Genomic DNA, 25,019 nt, shown 5'->3' with positions numbered 1-25,019 from the left:
GTAGCGAATATTTCAAATGCAACGACTAAATCAAATAAGGTTTGCTAACGTGTAAGTTATGGTTAGCGTTACTGTGCCTGGACATAGCTCTAAGAAAGGTTGCGTCTACCTTAATTATTGACCCATTCACTGTTCAACGTGCCGTGTACGCTCGTGACCAACAACACATCTGTGACGCTGCGTGACGCAGCCGCAGGTGCTAGCTTAACATGCTAAAGTCCCCGTGCGTCCGTCAGAGCTTTGACTCGAGGGATTTTACATTCAACGGACTGTCAGCTCAACATTTTGGAAAACTTTGTGGGGCGCAGCGGCACAAAAAGGACGAGTGGACTGTTATATTCACGTTAGGCTTTAAAATGAACGAGCAGAGAAGTTTGACAAAGCGCAGACTAAACGGGGGACTTCGCGTGGAGATACAGGTGAGTGCAACAACTCAAAATGATTTTAACAACAACTACAGGCAACGTTGAGTAGCCTACAGTCTCTCCTTTTGCTCCTCTTTGCTGTAACGTGTTTGTGTTGCTGCAGTTAAAGTTTAAACAGCTCCGTGTTGTCTGTCTTGTGATGGTTAGGATATATTTTGATGCTACAAAATGTGTGGGGTTGGCTTATTTAGCCTAATTCACGTAGCTCAATGCTAGGCTACTGTTTGCAACAACCACTAGTGTCCACAGAGTTTTTATTTGTTGGTGGTATTTTTTGTCTTTTTCTGATTTATTTCCTGTTGGAAAAAATGGAGTCATGTTGCTTTTGTTGTTCTACTAATGTGTACATGGACATTTAATGGGGCTAAGATGCCCACTGTTTTCCCTAGATTTTTTTAAGGTCTGGTGGTAGGCCTACACACCATAAAAAAAAAAACAAAAAAACAAAAACCAAAAACAAAAAGTCAGTCTGACTGATTGTTAACAGACAGAAGAGCCACAGTAATTATTGTGTCATTTTTGGCATGTGTGACATCAACACAATCACACTGTACATCATTTAATCGGCCATGTCGCATCCCATTAACCAGTCATAAATATGGCATATCTTTTTATTAGCCTATTCATAATAAATAATTACAATGAGTAACTGTCATGTGGCATAAGCCATTTGGTACCAGCAGGCATAATGTAGGAATGATAGATGTCGAGATATATTTTCTCACTATGATCTATCGGAAATGATGGTATGTACTGATTACAGCTAATGTAGTTTTACTGTAAATTAAAACATTGTCTGGAGTCTGCAAATAATGTTACATTAGCCTGGGGAGTAAATTAATATACAACTGCTGATCAAATAGCAAATGCCACTGCTGCAGGAGTGGTCAGGTGGTGACTGATCACTCCTACTACAGTGGTATATGCAGTCTTGTATGTGACTGACCAGTCCTAACCAAGTTCCTCTATAAAATAATGAAGACTGTATGAAAAATGTTGAAAGCTCTGGGATTTAGTAGTTGTTAACATGAATGAAATTACCGACTGTAAGTTACCCCTCAAGGCTGATGAAACATTATTTGCAGACTCCAGTCAGTGTTTTAATTTACAGTAAAACTATTTTGGGTAATCACATACACATTGTCATTTCAGATGGATAGATCATAGTGGGAAAATATCCCGACTGGTATCATTCCCAAATTATGCTGGGGTGGTTTATGCCATATGCAATGATTGCATCCTGATACTTGTTCAAAGTATGGTGAATGAGAAATAATATGCCTTACTAATGCCTGGTTAATGTGGTGTGACTATCATTAAACATGCCAAAAGTGTCACAGTTGTCATTATTATTTGGCCATAACTCTCTGTTATCAATTAGTCAGACTGGCAAAATCATAGGGCTGTGCATTGAATAATCAAAAAGAAATAGTTGTTATAGTCATTTGATTTTGCCATAAAATAGTTTGTCTAACAGTAAAAACTAACCTTAATGTATTTACAAACTTATTTCCCACTTTGTACATATTGTAGTCACAATTCTTTAACAACCAAATTTAAAGGATCAGTATCAAATATTTTGTTATTATGTTAATGTTAAAAAACAAACATCATATGGTATATCGTCATCTGAAATTTTTACTCTTTTATAATATATATATATATATGACAGAGTAAAAAATTCTGTAACCAGGGATGTAAACTCCCTCAGGGCCCCTCCAACTTTCAGCAATGCAAAATAACCCAGGCAACCTTACAATGTCATCTTCTTTTAAAAAGACTGACATGATTAATGTCTATGTACTTTTGTCCCAATTCATATGTGAAACAGCCTATTTAAATCTGTAAAAATAGGTAACAGTGACAAATTAGCATTGAGATGACCAAGATGAAAAAAAAAAACATCATAGTGATGCCCTGAAATAACAGAATAAACAAACAAGAAAAGCAGAATTTACCACCAATTTTCCCACAAAAAAAATCAGTTTACCTCAGCAAATCCAGTTAAGATTAAACCCTGTGATTCCATGTACGCCTTTTACAAGCTATTTAACCCTTTGGACCTTGAGCAAACTTGCTTGATTTCTTTTTAAAAAACATAACAGAAAAGGCAATGACCAACTTGGCAAGAAATAAACCTCAAATTACATATATTTAAATGTGTTAGAAAAAAGGAAAAAAAAATATATATATATATTTTTAGCTTTTTTTCTGGGGTCATTTTTTTTTTTTTTTTTAACTTCACTTCACTTCACTCTTTCTTTCTTTCTGGATTTTCTTGTAACCTTACTTATTACTTGCTAATTTTGGGGCCATGTCTTTTTAAGTTGCTTATTGCCTTCTCCCCATGTTTTTTAAAGAATTCAAACAAATTTGCTCAGGTTTCAAAGAGTTAAACATGTCAACAAGGGCAGTACCCTGGACAGCTCCTGCATCCCTGGAGGTCCAGGATCAGCACCTTGGACAGAGGTGTTGACACACTTAGGTGTAAAATGTTAACAATGATCCACCTGAGCTTTTTAGGAAGACAGGAGGAAGATAAACAACGTTATAATGTATAAATACGTGGTTTCCCAACTGAGTGAATGTGAGCATTGCTTGTATCTCTCTAGTAATATCTCGCCTGCATTTTTTTCGTATTTGCAAGCTGTTTGATTGAGTGGAAGCATAATATATTTCAGAATAAATTAAATATGAGGCAGTTACTGTCAAAGTTTGGAGCTACACTTTCATCCATCTTTGATGATGGTTAATGTGACATTAAACAGGAGAAGCTACCCCTCAGCCCGATGAGCTCTATAATGCCGTTTTTACTGAGCAAGACAGCCACACTTTATATGCCTCTCATATCTTTTGATAATCTGATCAAAAGTTTATTTGGCGCCCACTCCCATAAAACTCCAGATTATTTTTTCTGAGGGTGTGTGTGAGCTGCTGCATTTAATTCAACAAAATTGGCAAAAGAAAAAGACAGGGAGCTTCAGAGGAAAGTAGTAAAAAAAAGCAAGCTATGCCATCCCCAGCACATCATAATTTCACAATTACCCTCCCCAAACTGATGCACTGTTTTTAAAAAACTGATATGGCAACAAGATTCCCAGACTGAATCATCAACCCAGTTCAGCCTGGGACTTAATACTAATTGTTACATTGGGTTTAAAAGTGTGCAGCAGATAGTCTTCCTCTTCTTTTTTGTTTTATGTAATAATACATTTAAATTTGATCTGTCTATGTTTTTTGTCAGTGTGGAAAATCTGCAACCCTTAAGAACTGGTACTTCACAGATGGAATAATAATGTTTATATTGCAAATCCTGATGTGACAAACTGATGAAGATGGACTCATTCTGACAGAAACAAGTTGTTTAAAACTTACATTTATTCAATTGTACAGTAGTATTTCACAAATATTTACAAAAAATGTACACATTCCCACTGAATTCCTCAAAGTTAAGTATGAAAAATCTTAATGGCACATTGTAGAAAAGCATTTATAAATATCCAATTTGAGAGTTTGACTTAAAAAAGTATAGTAGAAGGATGTTCAAAACAAACAAATTGTGTCCCTGTAATACAATATTTCTTGGATGGTTGTGGATATTCAATGTTCTCGTCTTCTGAAGCAGCGTTTAATCGAGTGTGCCTGCAGGGAAAAGTAAAGACAAATCAGAACAAAGAATACTGATATAAAAAAATAATAAAGAAATGTGGTCAATGAAGTCTATGTAACATTTGCACATGTGTGCATAAGCGTGCTGTATGTTATATAGTTGATATTCTTATTTTACATGTGGGAAGTTTATTCAAGTTGAAACTGGTGAATTTAACTGAATTCAGGCATAAAAAATGCAAACTTTTAAGTCCTGGCAAGACTTACCTTCAAGAAATGCAAATTCATCTATGGCCTCTATTGCGTTGTCTGTGGAGATAAAAAAAAGAGAAGAGAAATGAAAGATTAAAAACAGATCAAAACAAAGCTGTGCTATAAAATATAGGTTTGTCAACATCCAACTTAACATTAAAACAATCTCCTCTCTCTACAATCAGCACAATATCAACTCAAGTGAGAAATCATTTATATTTTAACACTCTAATCTAAACTGTCACAACCTGGTCTGAGTCCATCAGCTGAAGTACAATAACACCAAAAACATTTTTTAGCCCACGGACTGTGTGTATTTGCAAACTGCACTCAGAATTTCTTAAAAGCACTTACCCAGGTCTTTTCTTTGCAAAGTTTTCCGCTTCCCCTGCTGGGCGTACACCAGGGAATCTTTGGCAATCATCTCAACAAACAACTCCTGGAAGAGAGAAATGCATTTATGTATTGTCATTTCTAACTAATAGAAATAACTGATGTAATTGTACGCTGTATATATTGTCATTAAAAGACATTTTGCTATCTATCTCAACATGGACCTGAACCCAAATGAACCCAAAGGAGATGGAACCTGATTTTATAAAGGATATTTGACATTCCTGACTTGATTTCTTTTTTTGTCAGTTATAGGAAAAACTTATTTGCCTGTTGTACCTTGTTATATTCGTTCTGCCTATTTAGTTAGAAATCTAAAGACTTAAAAAAATGTAAATTCCTACACACTGCTTGCATTGAGCAGAGGAGGTTCCTTCTTACAAGAAATAGGGAGGAGGCAATGAGTAACATAACATAAGAAAAAGAAAATGGCATAAAGTATCAGAAAAGTACTTAAAAATTAACAATAACAAAAAAGAGAAAAGAAACAAAAAAGTTAAAAAAAAAATAAACAAAGCAATGATGTGGAAAAAGTGCTTAAAAATTATAATTCTCTCTCAGAATTTTATTTAAAAAAGTGTAAATGTGTAATTGTGATAATTATAAATATAGTTTTTCCCTAGCTTTTTTTTCCCCAAAGACATTTTTTTAAGGTTTAGACAAGGTTTTTAATTGTTATTATTATTATTTTATTTTTATTTTATTTTATTTTTTTTTTAAATAATTTCATAAGTCTTCCAATTTCTTGCAATATATGGAACTTTTCTTGCCAAGTTGCTGATTGCCTTTCTCCCATTTGTGAAAAAATTGCACCAATTTGTTTAGGGTTCAAAAGTTTAAATACTTCTGAAAGATGTCTAAACGCAATACAAGAGATAAAGAGATCCTGGTTTTTGAAAGCTAAAATATGGTAAAAAAAAAAAAAAAGTTTAAAAAAAATAATTAAGATAAAAAGAGATAGAGAAAAAGAATTATCTTTATTATATACTTATAATATTTTTACAGAATTATTATTTAATTAATCAGCATAATTTTGATTTTCAAGCACCTTTTTTTCCAGGTCATTTCCTTGTCTGTTTTTTTCTTTCTTTGTTACAATTTGGTTTGTTGTTAGGTTAAGTTATTTATTTATTGGCTAATTTCAAGGTATATTTCTTGTACCAGTTTTTTTTTTTTTTTGTAACATTTGGGGTCATTTTTTCCTAAATTGCTAATTGCCTCCTTCCCATGCTCTTGAAAGAAATCAAGCCAATTTGCTCAAGTTTCAAAGGGTTTCAGGTTTTTTTTGCAAACTCTACCGATCCCATCGTTACATATTACAGATATTTTTTATACTGCTAAGTCAGACTGAAAATATACTAACTGGCTAGCTTGATATCAGATCTAAGTAGTATCACACTGTGAGTACTCGGGAGTAATTCTGTGTTATTTTTTTTTGTTTGTTTGTTTTTAATTACCGTGGCTTTAGCGATGATGAACACAGACTCCTGGCTGGCGAGTGACACGTCTGGGTCGGTCTTCATGAGCGCCTTAATGCGGGCCAGCGGCAGTTTGGACAGGCGGCTGTGGCTCGCGGCGGCCGCGGGGCCTGTCTGCTGCTGGCTGCCCTCCTCCTCCGCCTCGGCCCCGCGGCTCTCCTCCTCACTCCCACACCGGTCAGGGTCGTGCTCTGCCGGGGTGACGGGTGTAGCCACTGTTGCTGCCATTCTCTGTTTTCTTACACGGTCGTATTACTTCAAAAAACACACAAATCACCACCGTTTTCTAGCAACATGTCACAGATGACAACAACATCACTAACAGCGCGCCTGCATGTGCTTCCGGTCCTTCGGGGAGAAGCCCGCGCTGATTCGTCAGCCAGGTACTCTAAAGTCCCGCCTTTTCCTCTCCCGCCAACTAATCGTGGTCTGTGATTGGCCAGAATGTGAGCCAACGTATGGCTATTGGATAAAAGCGAACGTCAATCAAAACAAGTTCCCTGACGATTATATAGTGAAGAAATGTCACAAAGGTATTGCTGATTTGGGTGGCGTGAATGAATCTGATATTTTAATTTATTTTGAAAAGAAGACAGTGGATTAGGAATGTTATCGTCTTACTTTAACCGGTAATAAATTTAAGTGGATAAAATCTAAATTTACTCACTTTCTGAAACCTTTCTTTCCACTTGGGGGCAGTCGAAACAAACTGTAAACACAACCGTGTCATGTTTTACCTTCATAAAGTTTAGTTAATATGGTAAACAATTAACATTTTTTTGCATATCTTGCAGACTTTGAGCAGAACAAGCATTCTTTAGGAATCATGTTTCTGGTTCCCCAAAGGATGTAAGTTCAATATTAACTCGACTTCTAGCCCTGTTTTGGTGTTCAGCAACTCCCGTGGAAATGCCAAAGCTAATTCTCTAAATTCTCTGTATATTCACCATCTTGATCACATCTACATTACACTGTTATGTTAAGTCTTTAGCTCTTTAACTCCCTTACAAACCTGAGCAAATTAGTGTTTTTTATTTTTTATTTTTTGTTAGTCAACTTGAAACTTGACAAGAAATTACTCAAAATTAGCATGAAATATTATTGGAAAAGACATCAATAAAAAGGGAAAATGGCCTGACAATTAGCACAAATACAATAATAAAAAAACAAGAATAAAATTGAAAGGGATTACTTGAAAAAAGTGCTAATATACAAATGTGTACATATTTCCGTGACATCATTTTAAACATGTAAATATTATTATATTTTCTGAAAATGTCCCCTATTTTTAAAATATACTGCCAATAATTTCATCTCTCCTTTTAAAAAACAAACGACCAAACAGATTTAATCCCTTATTACTTCTTGCAGTTTGCAGGGCACCTTATGGCAAGTTGCTCATCACCTTTTCTTTTTTTTAAGAAATCTTTTTTTTCCCCCCAAGTTTCAGAGGTCTTAATGCTTGTAAAATGCATCAGAACGCAGCACAAGAAAACTGACGACGGTTCAGGTGTTAAAGGGTTAATTGTCCACCTTAAGCAGATGAAAGTGTCTGAGCTTCTTACATCCCTAAGACTTAACAGAATCATCTCAGGATACCTAAAAAAAATCATCACAATGTGTAAGGCCATGTTTTTTTGTTGTTGTTTTTTTAACACAAGCGTCATTTACTTGTTATAAAAAGACAGGAATTCAAGAATATTCATGAAATACATACTACATATATATTATAAGAGCTGAACTTAAGTTGAATACAAAAAAGTGAGGTGAGTCTGAAAATACTGCTTAGTCATTCCCAAAATGATCACAGCACCCTGAGACCCCCTGAGGGTTAGATTAGCTAAACAAAGAAGCAGCAAGGACCCAAAGTATTGAGATTAATTAATGAAATAACCTCTTTACCTTAGGTTTTCTTTTTTCCCTCCTTTAAACTAATTATCTTCTAACTTGTTGAAATACAGGGAGCTCCCTTATTTACCCTTATATTTAGTGCTTATATGTGTAATGTTTAAATAAATTAATTCATAGTTGATATTTGTTATATGATTGTGGCTTCACTTCATGCTAAACATTTAAGACAGATTTAATAATAGGCTAGTAATAATAATTATAATAATAATTTTTAGACTTTCACATCTTTTAAATACAATTTTAAAAATAAAACTTCATTAACAAAGAAACAGGTCAAATATAGATAGGAAGGGGGGGTCGGCACAGGTGAATAACAGAAAATTGAAAGAGAGATTAACTGAATGTGCATGGAGAAGCTGTTTATTATTACTGTGGGGAAGTAGCTGCATGGAGATGGTTTAGGCAAAAAAAGTGTTTGAGTCAATATTTGTGGTAGTAGTAGTAATACAAACAAATGGACAGTCAGTGAAAATAAAATAAATGTGATTAATGAGTACATCTGGATATGTTTCTGTGCCTGTGAGAGTGTGTCTCCACTTGTATGTTTCACAAAAAGGTTTACACTTAATGTACTATAGGTGTACATTTATCTTATAGCGTACATCTATTAATTCCCACCAGTTATTCAGTATGGACATTACTTTGAGTGGTGATGAGTTTATTCTCTAGAAGTGTTTATACAGCATTTCCATTGTTTTCGTGTGTGTCAGATAACCCAATGAGCAGTCCACTAATACACTGTGTTAATAGGATTGTGAGGAGCGATTTAGTCCTCGGAGGCTCCATTCACATATTCAGTCGCAGCCAGGTGAGCCTGAGGGACAGACATGAAGGACCCGCAGCTCCCAGGTAAATGCATCTGCTTTGTATACTTTTCTAATATTTCTGTCTCAATGGATTTGTGGAAATGTTTTCAGAAAGTATTGTTTAAAAATGCCAATATCACTTTCTAGTAAGGCACTCTTCATAAAGAGTTTATAATCTGAAATTCATGGCTTCGTTAATGGCAAATAAATTAACTTATGCTTTATTAATCAGTTATTGGCCATTAAATACAAGAACTTTGACGTTACCAAATCATGAATGAATGAATCGTATTGGTCCTTCAGCATCACAAATGTTTTTGTTTATAAATTCAACAGTAATGTGGATAACAGCTGTTTTTCTTGGCATTCATTTGGACTTTCACATATGAAATTGATTTTGTTAACAGTGGCTCAGCTCCACTAAATGTTCCAGTAAACTGTGACGGTGAGTTAGCATGCACAGTCCCGTCACCCTGAAACTCGCCCACCTCGATGAAATGCAGTTGTTTATAACGCCATCAGTGACACCTGTGCTTTTTCTACAAGAGCAAGTCTAAATGTCTGCTGTATAAAAGGTCTATTGTAAACCCTTGAGGTAAAGATGGCAGCTTATTAGAAAGTGAAATCTGATATTATCATAAAGTTATGGTTTACCAAGATACTGCACTTTTAGCAAAAAGGAAGGATAAACATCAGCCAAAAGTATTCTTCATAACCTGGCAACCCAAAAATACTTCCCATGAATGGCTTTTAATCAATCTGTAAGGCACTAGTGAAATATTTATCAACTGTCACTACTGCCAGTACATTTTTACCACCTTACAATGAGTATTTTATATTTATAGCTCATTTAAACTGCAGAATGGCTGTGTAGCTACAGACATATTTAGCCTAAAATTGTTTCAAATTTGCCAAATCAGTTTTATCTACATAATTTGCTGAATGTAAATGTAAAGTGTTTCCTGATTAAAAAAAAGAAAAGAAACAGTAACATTTACACAATAGAGCATATTAACACAGTACAAGAAAGTGCAGCAATAGCAAAAGTATAGCAAAAAAGTTTAGTTTGAAATTATTTCATAGTCTAATTCTATCCATTTCAAACTGACGAGACCCACTAATACGGTTTCTAAAAGAAGCTGTAATCCCAGTCACTTTAAGCCTACCAGGGGCTAAATTTAGCACGCAGTGACCAGGAGGCGGAGCAGTTTCACTACACTATAGATTTACAGGATCTTAATATCAGTTATCATTGTCAGTAACCTTTGTCTACTTCATTAAGCTCAGTAACCCATTTTCCCACACGTGCTGTCATCTGAATAGGTTGTATTTGCCTCATGAGATGCCCACATGACCTTTCAGCCATGACAGATGAACAAGTTAGTCTGACCCTGCTGGTCACTGCTCATTGTGTAATGTTGAAACCTTAATCAGTAGTTTCCTGTGAAAACAAAAGACACAGGATATAAATAAAAAGTCAAGCTACTGTCCTGATGGGAAAACATGAACATTTTGGCCAGTTGATAAAAGAAACATGTTGAGACTTGAGAAGTATGTGCAGAGAATAAGAACGTATTCCCAGAACATTAAAAAAAACAGGAAAGCTCAACACATCCTGCTTTTGTTCATAATTAAAAATGAAAGCAAACATGTTAAAACTGATGATATCAGCATCTGTCTTCAGGGCTGATAAAGTGCCAGTCCCAACAACACAACCACAAATATGTGTGAAGTCTTTGTCAAATAAAATGCTAATGACCGCTCACCGTAAATCCTGAGAATAGATTTAATGTCAGTTCATCCGTACACTGTATGCCATAAAAAAACAAAAAAATAAAATGAAATTAGTATATTTGCAAAGATTTTAAAATCAACATTATCAGTTATTATTATCATCCATCTTATAATAGACACCAACAACTTATAAATGAAGCACAGCTAGGGATAAAACCAGGTTAGGACTGTTGCGAAAGAGGCCAGACGTTTTACAACATGCCGGCTAAAGTAAATTTACATGGAGGTCAATCTAATTACAGATGCTCTCTACATAGAACAGCCACACATTGACCTCAGTAAGACTTCTTGGTCCGGTACAAAAATAACCTGGCTTTTTCTTCCAATGAAAGTAGTGTTAGCAGTACCGATTACTGAATAGAAAGTATATTTATCCTGATATTACTGCTGTTTATCAGTGTCCCAGTAACCAGTGGGGGGCTGGGCCCCCAATACAATTACTGCCTCATTTTTCAAGACAGCATTTTTCAAGGAAGTGGCATCTTGTGAAAATAGACAACGCATCCATTGGTACCAACCATGGGGCTTAATAATGCTCTAAAGCTAGGCTAAATTTTGGTATATTAACAACTGGCGTGTCTATTTTCAAAGGGGTCCCTTGAACTGTAAAAGGGTTCTGTGGGTACCCAAGAGTCTCCTCTAAACTTGAGAAGGCTTGTTCCCAGTAAGTGTTTTATTCCTTTCCAATGTAAATAATAACTATAATAATAAAACATTTTAATTGTAGAGTTTCATAGCTCTCAAATACACTTTACATACTTTATATAAGTCATGAAAGGTCATAAAATAGAGTGCACCAAAATACACACAATGTTATTCACACATTTAAAGCAGTTCTGAAAAGTTATTCTGATGTTTTATGTAATCTTTCAAATGAAAGCTGTATATTTGTCTTTTTAAAGAAAAGGACAGCCAGCTTATTTGAAGAATGAATCAGCTAGCTCATGTAAAGATGCATAACACATTAAAATAAGATTGTTGTTGAAGTGAAAATGTTAACTGTACTGGTATAAGTCTGTACACATCAGCAATTACTAACACTAACAGGCTGACATAGTTTTTAACTAGCCTCTATACTTCAACAGCATAAGCCAATTGCTTTGTGTTACCCCAAATTTTTCAGTGGCCCCATCTGGACCCCCCTACGAACAATTTCTAGGGGCGCCACTGTTGTTTAATACTGTTATGTGAAACTGGATCTATATACTCCTTTCACACAGTGTTGCCGACTCATTTTTACAGGACTCTGCAAAGAAACCACGGCTTTGAAATTCTCTTTTTTGGTTCTTAAAAGTTTCTTAAATTTCTTTCCAAGCCATCAAAGCACGCTTGTGGCCAAAGCAGAAAGGGAGCAAAAAATCCAAAGATGAGGCTCCAGTGTTGGAAAAGACAGCCCCAAAGACCCCAGCCCCCGCTGCTGTATCCGCCATCCCACAACTGACCGAAGAAGAGAGAATGAAGCAGACACCGTTTGAGAGGGTCGTCTACGACATGGCCCACAACGAAAGGGTGGTCAACGAACTGATGCTCGGTCGAAGAGTTGGCTTCTATGAGCTGCGTGGAGAGGTCGGGCAGGGGAATTTCTCCACGGTCAGGTTGGGCATCCACGCCTTAACAAAAGGTCAGGAATCATCAGTTATTTATGTAGCCGTATCCTCATTTATTCATTGTTTCTCTTTTAGCTCTTAGCAAACATTTTTTATCAGTCCTCACACTGCCTTTGCAAACTGTACATTGTTTGAAAGCACAAAGCTACAGAGACCTGTGACTCAAGCTAATTTTATTACAGAAATTCATGCCAAACACAACAGTAAAAACTAAGAATTTACGCTGTTATATCCAATAGGTCAAGTCTTTCATCAATTTCAATCATGTTTTTTTTAATCCATATTTTTATTTGTGACATTGGTTTACATTTTTTTCCCACACTACAAAAAAGAGCCTAAACACCAAATTATATAATAGGCCTTCACTGCACACTGACAAAAAAAAAACAAACAGAAAAACAAAACAAATGACAGCTCTACTTTCAGGCCTCAGACTGATCTCTTGATTTTCAGGGGCAGCCCTAAAATGGTAGAAAAAACAAATAATGGGCAACAAAAAACCTTTTTTTCCAGTTTATGCCTCATTAAATATTTCTCAGTATCACCAAGACCTGGAACCAGAAAGGTGTATTTTGGGTTTGTGTGTTGAGCTTATGGATACCAAGGGGGCTGATGGTTAATTGATGTTTTGGTCTAAAGATAATGAATCTTTAATCCAACTGGAAGCACATTGCCTGCTGTCCTGGGGCAGCCACAGTTTAGCCTTTTCTGTTATGTACACAGTTTGACATATGAATAATATTAAGGGTTTGTGAGTAATGCCCATGTCAGTAAACTGGCCCCCTCCTGAATAAGCCTTTCTGATCACATCAGATTTTCCCCGACCCCTGCAGTGCATTTTTTTTTTTTTTTTGCTGAACTGCCTTGTGAGTTACAGTCGAACAGTCAGGGGGTTCTTGGTTCGTAGCCACATTTTTGCCATACCTTAAAATAATATTGCCACAATCTTCCAATTAAAGAGAAGCCAAAAACACATTCCCTGTCCTCTTCTTCTCGTGTGCATGTAACAATCTCATGTGTTGAAATCTCTTAAGTACGTATGTCCTCATTTTGACCTGCCACCGTGTTAGACCCTCTCTAAACCCTTCACTGACATGTAATCCCCCCCCTCCTCTTCTGTCTCAGAGAGAGTCGCTGTCAAAATCATGGACAAGCTGCGGCTGGACAAGAGGAGCCACCCGATGATGTCCTCAGAGATCAGCTGCATGGAGAAGCTGTGCCATCCCAACATTGTGCGACTGTACGAGGTGATGGAGACCAGCAGGAAGCTGTACCTGGTGATGGAGTACGGCAGCAGCGGAGACTTGTTCTCCCGAGTCACCGGCAGAGGCAAACTCAACGACCTGGAATCCAAGCTGGTCTTTGCACAAATTGTCTCTGCTGTTAAACACATGGTGAGCTCCAGTGTCGGCCTTAATCATCATCGACTGCACAGTTGTACTCAGTCTGTTCCTCATATCATGGAAATGTGACGCATTCATGGTTCACATGATTTACTTGATCAAATTGAGTTAGAGCTGCATCAATTTACTAAGCAACTTAAGAAGAAAAGTCTTAGAAATTAGTGAGAAATTAGTAAAACAGGAAAGAAAGCTAACCTAAAAAATTGCAACAACAAAAATAAAACAAAACAAAACAACAGCATAAAGGGAAAATAAAAAAATCAAGACAATGACCTAAAAAAAACTGCTTAAAATAGTAATAATAATATTAATAACAACAACAACAATAATTATAATAATAATTCTGTAGAAATAATTTAAAATATACAATTACTATATTAAGTTCTTTGGACATTTTTCTTTGGAAAAATATTTTTCAAAATCTACTAATTTCTTGCAATTTGCGAGACGTTTCCTGCCAAGCTGCCTTGTCCCACATGCCTTTGAAAGAAATTAAAGCAATTAGTTCAGGGTCCAGAGGTTTAAATACTTGGGAAAGGTGTCTGAGAACAGCACAAGAAAAGTGATGTTGATCCAGGTTTCAAATGTTAACTGTTTAAAGGCTCAGTCTATCAATGTTTTAACTTTATTAATTATACGTTTATTTACATGCATAGATTTATAGGTGTTTTTTTTGGGGGGGGGGGTTGCCTTTACTTTTATAGTGGCCAGTAGAGAGGTGACAGGAAGTGAAGGGGATAAGACAAGTAACAAATGGTTCTCAGTCAGCCTTAAATCAGGAATGTTTTAATTACAATAGACCCTGAAGCTACCATAGCGCCATATTACTCAGGACTTTTATTCAGAATAACAAAATTAATCTTGTTTTGTCTTTGATAGTAAGATTACTTCAGATTACTTCTGCAAACAAACATTTTACAACATCGCACAACCATTTAAGACTTGTTGTCAGAGAGCATCTGTAATGAGAGTTGTTGTCTATAGTTGGAGAAAGAACACAGATCAACCTAAGTAAAAATACCAGAACAAAAATGTTAAAATAAAATCAGAAAATCTTAAGTAAAAGTACAGAAGTATTTTCAGTAAATTATGTTTGAATTGTCAAAAGTTAAATGTATTAGTGCTGCCCCCCCCCCCCCCCCTTCTCTTTCTCTGCAACTTTATTTATCTATACAGCACCTTTCATGCAAAATTGCAAAACAAGGTGCTTAACAATACAATAAATATACAACAATATAATAAAAGTACAAAAATACAGCAAAACAATAAAAAAATATATAAAATCAAGGACAATACAGTAATACAATGGATAAAAAGGCTATATAAGGAAAATATAAAATAGGAAATAGGAGGGTGTAGATGCAAAAAAATGAACAATACTTGTCAAAAGAATTAAAATTTAACATTAAGAGAATTCCCTTTTTGAAAGACTGTGATGCCCTCAGCTCTTCCGGCAGACTATTACACTAAATACCGGCTGCCTGTATAATTTTGTCCTCACCCAGGAACACCTAAAAGGCTAGTGTCAGAGGACCTGAGTGATCCGGGGGAGCATACGCTAAGACCATGTCTGACAAGTCTTCAGGCACTAATCCTTTAAGAGAAAAGACACCAATAATTGGATTTTAAAATCTATTCTAAAACCGCCGATCTCAGGGTCAGACCCCTCCAAAGAGTCTCAAGATGAATGTAACTGGCCGTGAGATTATAATGGGACCAGAAAGGAAAAAAATTACAGTTATTTTGTTCTTGACTTTTTTATTTTACTAGTGTAACGTTTAACAACATATTGTACTTAATAAGTTTACAAAATGTTTTTCATGTCAAATCTTAACTGGAAAGTAAGTAGTAACTACAAATTTAAGATAAAAAGAGCCGAAATTATTAATTAATTAGTTGTTAATTATTCAATTAACCCCCAACTTATTTGATAATCGATTAATCAGTTAGAGTAATTTTTAAGACAGAAAAAAATGTCTGATTCCAGCTTCATAAATGTGAATGTTTTCTTTCCTCTATGACAGTAAAGTGAATATCTACTTGTTGTATCCAAACAAGACATTTGAGAATCATCTAGGGCTTTGGGAAACACTGATCAATGTTTTTTCAGGAATTAGTTGTTCTTGAGCAACTAATTGATTAATCAGTAAAATAATTGACAGATAATCAACAATGAAAATAAACTTTGGGTGTAGCTTGAAAGATGAATGTAGTGGAGTTAAAAAGTAAGGTGACCTCAGAAATTTAGTGAGGTAAAAAGCATAAAAAAAAAGAAGAAATTGCCATTATTAGTGCCTCAAATATGTACTCGGAGACATGACTTGAGTACATGTACTCAGTTATATCCCCCCACTGTACTTTATTTATCAGAGGAGGGAATGGCTGGGGTATGACTTCCTTTTTTTTTTTTAAATTGGCCCTGCCAAAAGCTACAAATATTTTTCCTTGAGCCTCCCTGAGTGACTGGGGGAAAACATAAATAACCATTTTAAGTGAGACTTGTAGAATAAAGTGATTTTGATGATGGAACAATGTTTTCAGATACTGTGGGAATCTGAAAATCTTTCAATAATTTCTGTTTTTACAGTTCAATTTTGGTGATTTTTAAAGAAAACATTTCAAACCCAGAAGTTAGGGTTCAAGGGGTATTTAAAATACATTCAAAATACAGCCATTTAAAGTTGTACTTTGCTACCCTGCTCCATGATACATAACAAACAGTCCCTAATGATAACAAAAATTGATAGAATGCTATTTGTACAGTGCTTTAAAATATGTTAAACTGGAGCAATGACAAGTAATAACAATGAAAATATAAAAGTGCTTATTGTTGTTCTATATTTTCAGTGATTGTCAGTAGTTTCTTTGCTCAAAAGTGCATGTAAAATGTTAAAACAGAACCCGTTCTGAGATTTCCTATTCCTTGTGATATTTCAGCATGACAACAACATCGTCCACAGAGACCTTAAGGCGGAGAACATTTTCTACACCACCAGCTACTGCATCAAGGTCGGAGATTTCGGCTTCAGCACAGAGACGGGCCCTAATGACCTCCTCACCAACTTCTGCGGCTCACCCCCATACGCTGCTCCTGAACTGTTCAAGGACAAAGGTTACATTGGACGCTATTCAGACACCTGGGCTTTAGGTATTCTGTTGTACTTCATGGTGACGGCCACCATGCCCTTCTTCGGGGACAACATGGGGAGGCTGAAGCGCTGCATCCTCCAGGGGGCGTACAGTATCCCTGCTTATGTGCCCGATGCGTGCCAGCTGGTCATTAAGGGCATGCTGCGGCCTGTGCCTGTCGACCGCTCGTCTCTCACACAGATTACTAACAGTACTTGGCTGAAGGGGATTGAGTACCCCGGTCCATATGTCATGTTAACGCAGTCCCCAGCCCACTTTGCCCAGGACAACCAGGCTCTGTGTGTGGAGGAGCAGGAGGTGAAGAGCTTGCTGTCAGATCTGGGTATTGTGACAGTCCATTTCCAAAATAATCCCTGCGTGGACTGTAGGAGCCCGTTGACGGGGACCTACCGGATCCTTCTCCATCGGGTGCAGAAGAGGAGGTCAGTGGAGGCTGTGGGTTACTCAGCGCTTCACCCTGATGAGTACGGGAGTCAGAAGCCGTGGTCTGTGACACCAGTGGACAAACACACTCCCACAGCTGTCTGTGTTTTACTGTGAGGAGGAGTATTTGGACTGGACTTGCTTTAGCTGTGGCACTTTATCACAAACACACGTCCATGCGCTTACTGACACTCCCTCAATCACTTCAGGCTCCTTTCATCTGCGAGGCGTTTTGTTACATGCTGAGAAATACTCAAGTTCTGTTGAGCAATACTGCGGAAATGTAGAAATGTCAAAAGGAGTCTGAGGTTGGAGTTGGAGGGCTCTTCTGACCCACGGTGTAAGTCAATTATGGCTTAGGGGCTAGGGCACATCTCAAGTAATTAGCTATGGCTTTGTGTTCTAATTATTCACCAACAAAAGCTTACTGACGCACAACATTCATCAATCACTGTATGACTATCAGCATCTTCCAATCCCTTTCAGTCAGGTATAAATCTACCCAACTAATCCAGAGCTACAGGTAATCCTAATAAGATAAACACTGAGGACAAGCTTGGGTAACTGAAATGAAACTTGAGACTTTTTAAAAATTTCCTGGGAAAAACACCATTAGGCACAGAACAAAATTAGGATCACATGAGGCCAGAACAACAGAAAAACTGTAAAACCAGTTTACAGTCGTCTTGAGGCTCATTTAAGCTCCCTTTACATACGAAAATATGTGTGTCCGTTTCAAAGGTTGTGAGAGTCATAGCCCTCACACTTCCATGTGTCCTTTCTGATGGTAGGACACAGCCAACAAATGAGGCGACAGCGAAGGAGGTCATGATAATGTACAATTTAATGGAGGCAGCGTTGTAGGTCCGTGAGGCCATTAAATACATCGCAACATGTGGTTAGAGAAGTCTTTTCAATATGTTACCATTTTTTGAATATCTTCGTTGTCTCTTACGATCGTATCTCACTTGAAACATGCTTTACTGCCGCCACGATCTCCGTCGTTACTGCTCTGTCACATCTGTATCTGTGCAGAAAACGTGCACAAATACGGACAAAATGACCGCAGAGTACGGACGGAGGATTCCGTCCATGTCTGTCTCAAAAGTTGAGCATTAAAGAGCGCTTAATTGTGTTGTTGCTACACATTCTCACTCCTAACTTGACAAATACTGACACTTGGTCAGTGGCCCTATATGTCACACTACGATGCTCTAAGTATTAGGGACAGCACGTCAGTTTACGGTAATTACATGCATTGTGTCTTTTCAAAATCCAAAACCTCCATTTTTACAGGAAATGTACAGTTTCTGCTCATTAAATGCCTGCATGTCTTTTCAAAATAAAGTTAGATTGAGAGTGAAAATCAATTTTTGGTTTTTGGTTTACCTCTTTAGGTCTAGGCTATAAAAATATGTGGTTAGTTTTAGAAAAAAAAACCATTATTGTTTGGCTTAAAATGGGTCAGTCTCTCCAGGATTTCAAGGGCTGTTTTGGGGATTGTTGCAGCCTGAAATGCCTGATTTCACATCAGCTTTTTTAAAAAAGGCGGATGCGTGTTGCTGTGTTTAAAGGCATTTTTCTTGCAATTAAATTTTTGATGCTGTCGTGGTATGGAGCGTATTATTATGTGAATTCAGTGTTTCTTAAAGAAATAGATGATCATCTTTTGCTGTCGTTCGAGGGCTCAAGGACAGTCTCTGTGAGCTGCTCTCTTCCTGCTGTCTCGGCTCAGTTGGCAGGAGCCAAGACGCATCTAGATCGCATCATTGTAGTTATTTAAATTAACTGATTGACTTTTGGTCACTTTTGGTAAGGGTGAAACCAGGTTTTTGTGTTTGAAGAAAAAGGATGCCTAAAATGCCTTCATTTACTTAAGTTATTTGTTAAAAAAATGTAAATATGCACATTTTGTGAAGTCACAAAAGATCTGAAGAGATTGTTTTTGCACAATTGAAATCCCCTCTTGCAGATATCCATGTCAACTATTGTGCAAATATTTGGTTATGTTTTAAGGCAATACTAAATGAATATTGCGTGGATACTGGCCTGAACTTCATGCTATTCTGTATTAATTATTATAACAACAAGTAAGGCCAAATTTATTAATCAGAATAAAACAATTTCCAAGCAATGATTTTAAACCGTTTCCTCTCAAAACACTTCATCCTTCCTCCGAAAAGGACAATATTATTGTTTCTTTCTGCTGCGTGCATGAATCCAGCCAAGATTTCCACCGTTTACAGAGATTTTCATCAGGATCTCAAATGATTTCTTGCTTCCTTATAAGCCCCGAAGTTTAAAAAAGCTTTCTCCCTTGAGCCAGTTTTCAGGAACTTATTTTGGAGCCATCTCAAGCACTTTCAGGAAAGGATCTGACGATGTAACATGAAGCATTTGTTGGTTCTACAGAGTTGTGAAATCTTAACACGGGACTGCTTTGGAAGCGATACTTTATTTTATTCCAATCTATGAAGTCAAACTCTCAAAACATTCCTTCACTTCTTCTTCACCCCTTGTTTTTGAGTTCTCCGCAAGGGTACAACAGCCTCTGTGAGTCAGGTAACACTGCTGATTACCGTCACCTCAAAATTTAACGCCAAATCTGCACACACCTGCTGTATCTCTGATCAGTGATTTGCACCATGATAAGCATCATATAGAGCAATACAGTGTTGAGCCCACAGCCTTTTCACACAGGAATGTGTGCTCACTGTGTGGGCAGGAGCAGACAGGGATAAATTATCAAGGCCCCTGTGAGTGCCAAGAAGGAGTCTCGCTGTTTATTTAGGAAATCTGTTCTTGCTCAACATCACCGGTGAGAAAATCATTGTCATCATTTATTATTTTGACTGTGGGATCAACTTTAAACTGATAAAGGAGCAAAGAAGACTGTTCTTTGTGACAGCGAAATGAAAATCAAACAACCAGCAGTATCCTTCTGCGGCTCCTATTTCAGATTTCAAACGGATGAATGAACTGAACTGATCTGTCGAGGGAAAGCAGGTTGTTTAACCAGAGTAAATCATTTACTTTGAGGCGATCAACAGTGGGCGAGCATGACATGCCAATCAGGTTCATTAAACATAGGAGGTTGCCTTTAGCTAAATATTTACAGTCTAAAACCAAATCTTAAAAAGACACCACTTATTTTGACATCACAAAGAAGTTTTTATTTATGAGGGAAGAATTGTTTTTTAATCTATTTAACATATAATATTTATTGTCTATTAACAAGTCATATAAATGCCGCAAAAGATAATAAAATCTGTTTCATCATAAAACATGTTTATTTTAATCCAGTCATAAATCTGCCTGATTGAAATTAAAAAGTGATAAGAGAAATTGTAACCATATTTTTTTAACAACTTTTCTTCCACATTCACACAAACTATGTTCTTTACCTTTCATTACCCTCTGGGATTAACATACCGAACCAAGACATTAACCCCAAAAACAAGTCAGCATTTGTTTGCAATTGCATTTGGCAGTGAAAGAGCAGCCTTGAGCTCTGGATGATTGACAAATCTGTCCAGTTCATAAAAACACAGTTTGGATGGTTGCGAAAGAGTAACCACTTTGCCTTTTATGGACAATATCCTTTGCAACTGCATGAGAGTACAATATGACCGGGAGACTGTTTTAAAGAAAAATGCAAATAAAAAAAGTGATGTCTTACAAAAAGATGACATTATATAGATCATGTGTTTTTGTCATTGTATCCACATCTGTATGATCGCTTATACTTCCCTGCTGAACTTCTTGAACCCGAGCAGAAGTGAATAAATGCTGCTGCTTTTACCCTAAACCATTAGGTGAAGAACTGAACCACCAACCTTTTTTAACATTTATTGGTGCATGGCGTTAGTAATCAGCAACTGGTGATGTTTAAAGCCATTTTATACTGTTTGTGTAATGTTCCAGAGAGGCAAGAAATGGTGTGTGAATGTCTTTAAATGGGGCAAAATTAGAGCGAGATCCAACATGTCTCTTATGCAGCAGCAAATGCAGGTCATGTCTTATTTCAAAGGACAGTTATAAAAACTTCCATCAACTGTGCCAGAGAGGTGGGGACGAAAGAAACAGCTTCAGGGATTTAGTCATCGTCAGTCAGCATTTACTACGTCATACATTTTTGTATCAATAGACTGATCCAAAAGAGTGTCATCTGTCACACTCTGTTAAGTGCTTTGTTAATGTGTCCTGGTGTGAAAAACAGGGACAGCTTTCAACAGCTGCACTTTTTATGATTTCTTTCACAGTCTCTCATGAGAAACCTGTACTTGATTACTTAAAAGAAAGGCTTTATCTGAAGCTGCTGATTCATTTGCATGAATGTAGCGGAGCTAATTTTTTCTGCAGAATATCAGCCTGCTTGACAAAATTACTTAAGAAATTAGTCACATGCTGAGAATATTCCAACAAAAGACACTCCCACATCAAATATAATCAAGTTTCTAAATTATCTGTATTGCACATTGCACAATCAACTCTATGAACATCTTTTTTTTGGGGTTTTAAAAACGAAAACATATGTATGAAATTTGAATATGGTCTGAACAATATTTGAGTGTTCACAATTTCTAAATCTTCATTTCAGTAACAGATTGCGATCTTATATTTTGGGGCCCCTCTGACAAGCAGCTAAATGAGACTGCAGGATATTATCACATTAAATTGTGCCGAACACAGCTTTACAGCCTCGTAGTGAGGGTGAAGTGCCCCTGGCATAGCTTTTTTTAGCCTAGCAATAGCTTTTTACTTCTGGTGATTGCATTTAGGCTTTAAAAACCCTGAAAGTGGTGTTTATATGTGAAGATTCTGGCTGAACAAAACATGGATCATAAACGCTTGTGCGCCACAGAGCTTATTTTCTGCAATGATCCAAAATCAATGAAAAAAACCCACAGGCTTTTTGACGAGGGAACAAGGACAACTTCAACAGGGCTTACAGAAAAACTCAATCTAAACTTTAACTTTATAAATTTGTTCATAAGTTTATACAAAAAACAGTTTGGGTCTCAGCCAAAATACCATTGTCAAGGCTCCAAAATGGCAGTCCATAAACCAGTGACATCATGATAGCTACGTCCATTATTTATACAGTCTTTGGTCCTAAGTTCATTCTGTATAACACCGGAGAAGTAGACTCAAAAAAAGCCAGGATGCATACTTAAGAAGTGCCCGACTTTGAAAGCGTTGCTGATGTTCCCCATTGCCCCACAGTGCAATGGAGGAAATGGAGGAGCTGCTCACAGCTGGAGGACATTAAAAGTAATTGCAGATGGGTGGTGGTAAAACAACTCTGGAAAGACCTCAGAAAACAAGCTAAAAGTATTGCATCTTTGGAAAAAATGTTGTTGTCTGTTTAACTGGCAGAATCTTCAAAGCTAACAGATGTGTTTGTTAGCCCATGTCTTATATGATTTCCTGCTCCCACAAAAAGGTAATTTACGTCAATGTGGTTAGATACTCACTGTAAAAACAATTAACGTGTGACAAGGGGACATAATGCATGATGTATGGAATTAGGACGCAGTGTGGACAAGGTCTGAGTTTTATGCTTTTTTGATTAATAGTGTATAGTTGAGAAATAAGCAGGAATGGTAGAGTGATAAGTGAATGACATGCAACAAAGGCCTCCTGCTGGATTTGTCCCAGGGACATTGCGGTTTAGATGATACTTGCCTTTGCCCCTAGGCCACCATGATTTTCCCAACTTCTCACTCAAGTGAGTGAGATCTTTGATGAGGGCTGAATAAACTCCCCAGTTTCACTGTGTCAGCTACTTATCCGTAATGTGATTTATTTCTCAATATCAGTATGTTCCGGCCTTATTACATAATATGTGTGGTCTTTGCCAAGGAGTGCCATGTGAAAATCTGGCTCTAACATCTTCATCTTTTTAGTTTGGTGCTCACATGATGCATTTTCCTAAAAAAACACCCGTTTTGAATGTTATCAGCTTATTGTTGGCTATTATCACTTGAAATTAATACCATTACTATGCTCCAGACAGGGCAAACTGCACCCATTAGTAGGCCAGAGAATGCTTATCCATCCAACACAAACATGTCTGGTTTCCCTCTAAATGTGTTTATGTATATATATGTCATATAACTTGTTATAAGTGCTATTTTTAGTGATTTTCCCATATTGCCCAGTAAGAAAAAGCCAAATACCCTAGCCTATATAGCTAACGTTAGTCCTGTCATGCAGTGTGACCATCACTGATGCATATTTCTGTGTGTACTGACAAGCCAAACAGTGTAACATTAGGTCCAGAGGTGGAGGGAGCTTTCAGATCCCAAATATTAGAAACTTGAATGCAGTAATACATTTTCACATTTTCATTTTTGTTTTATGGAAATTTTAACTAATAAGCTTTACACTAACCACATTGACTTTTGGTTTCACATGGGACACAAACAACAGTCACCTGGGTGAAAATCCTGTGTTGGTTTGACCCATCCATTCACCCTGACCTCTGGCCTACATGGACTTTATCGCTCTTCTTTCTTTGCTCTAATCATAATTCCTATGACCATTAGAGCAATAAATGTAAATATTTGAGGTAGAGTAGGGCCAAACTGTTCGACCTACAATCAATGCTCACTGACGTTATTTTGAATTACACTTTGTTCTTTTATCATCCATTTATTCAGTCTGTTTGTTTGTACATTGTCTGCTGTCACATCAGACCCTGCTGCTCTCACTGTCTGCCCTCATCAGTAGATTAACTCCACCTGCTGATCATCACTCACCTGTTCCTCATTCCTCCTTTAGCTCCCAAGTATATATACTGGTCCCCTTTCCCTTTCACTAGCTCTCTGCTAGGTTGTCTTCGTGCCTTGAGCCTTAGCTTTCCAACATTTCTCATTTGCATTGTGACCTTTTTGATCTAGATTTTGACCCTGCCTGCATTTTAAACATTCTCAGCCCGACCCCTTGTTAAAGTGCTGATTAGCTGGATCATTTTGCATCCTTGTACTTTTTTTGTGTCAGTAAAGACTCTTTGCTTTGTTCACCTGCCCTCTGAGTCATGCACTTGGGTTTTTCATCTGTGAAGTTTAAGAGCTCCTGACTGAAAATAGCCATTTAATAAGCTGATAACAGTCCTATTACATTAACACAAACTATAGCCTGAAGAAAACCTGCAGCCAGTTAGACCACCAGTATATTTCTTGGCGTAAACAATATAAAGCTGCCATCTATAGCGTGCTGTGTGCACTGTCTGTACTAGGAACTTTGTGGCAACAGGCGCCTGATAATGACTTCATTAATCAAGCAAAACGTGAGTTAATTTACCTGATTTAATTTCACCTGAATATTGTTTAAAGAGGGACTCGAAAATTGCAAATTTATCCTTTAATCTGGCCTCATTGCACAGAATAGCAGAGAATCTTAACAGACTTGGCAGATTTAAATTTCAAGTCAATCCTTTGCCACCAGCATTATTCTCAAGGCCATAAAAAACAGCTTTGCAGACCAACCATCCCGAGAGCCAAGTTTTTAAGTGTTGATGGACGGCTCATATTTTCAATTAGTGGCTCAAATTGATGCCAAATGGAGACTGAGTGAGAGATGATCAGACTAAAGCTGCGCCTGCTTTCATGGACATCCAGTAAAAATGTCATTAGGGAGGAATGGTGCAAATTACCCCAAAGTCAACAATGGTATCAACAAATCAGGACAGAACTGAAGTAAAACACAATAATGGAGTTTCCTTAATAAGTGTAAACCATAATTTAAAAAAAACCCAACAAAA

General features: G+C 37.0%; 2 protein-coding genes across 2 annotated transcripts; one reads left to right on the top strand and one right to left on the bottom strand.

Annotated features, from left to right (window-relative positions):
• LOC121941382 (serine/threonine-protein kinase NIM1) lies at positions 1 to 20,949 on the top strand. Its single transcript, XM_042484171.2, has 5 exons — positions 1 to 419; positions 8,819 to 8,917; positions 11,984 to 12,289; positions 13,401 to 13,669; positions 16,616 to 20,949. The coding sequence occupies exons 2-5, from the start codon at positions 8,896 to 8,898 to the stop codon at positions 17,366 to 17,368; spliced, it is 1,350 nt and encodes a 449-aa protein (XP_042340105.1). The 5' UTR covers positions 1 to 419; positions 8,819 to 8,895; the 3' UTR covers positions 17,369 to 20,949.
• On the bottom strand, positions 3,786 to 6,517 carry pole4 (polymerase (DNA-directed), epsilon 4, accessory subunit). Its single transcript, XM_042484015.2, has 4 exons — positions 6,137 to 6,517; positions 4,641 to 4,725; positions 4,302 to 4,343; positions 3,786 to 4,067 (listed from the first exon to the last, which is right to left on the bottom strand). Exons 1-4 carry the CDS (start codon positions 6,383 to 6,385, stop codon positions 4,054 to 4,056), a joined length of 390 nt encoding a protein of 129 aa, XP_042339949.2. The 5' UTR covers positions 6,386 to 6,517; the 3' UTR covers positions 3,786 to 4,053.
• Positions 20,950 to 25,019: the final 4,070 nt, after the last annotated feature.

Source organism: Plectropomus leopardus, chromosome 5 (genome assembly GCF_026936395.1).
Source record: "Plectropomus leopardus strain MGB_pleo_1.0 chromosome 5, ASM2693639v1, whole genome shotgun sequence".
NCBI classification, from domain to species: domain Eukaryota; kingdom Metazoa; phylum Chordata; class Actinopteri; order Perciformes; family Serranidae; genus Plectropomus; species Plectropomus leopardus.
This window is presented reverse-complemented; position numbering and strand designations above follow the sequence as displayed.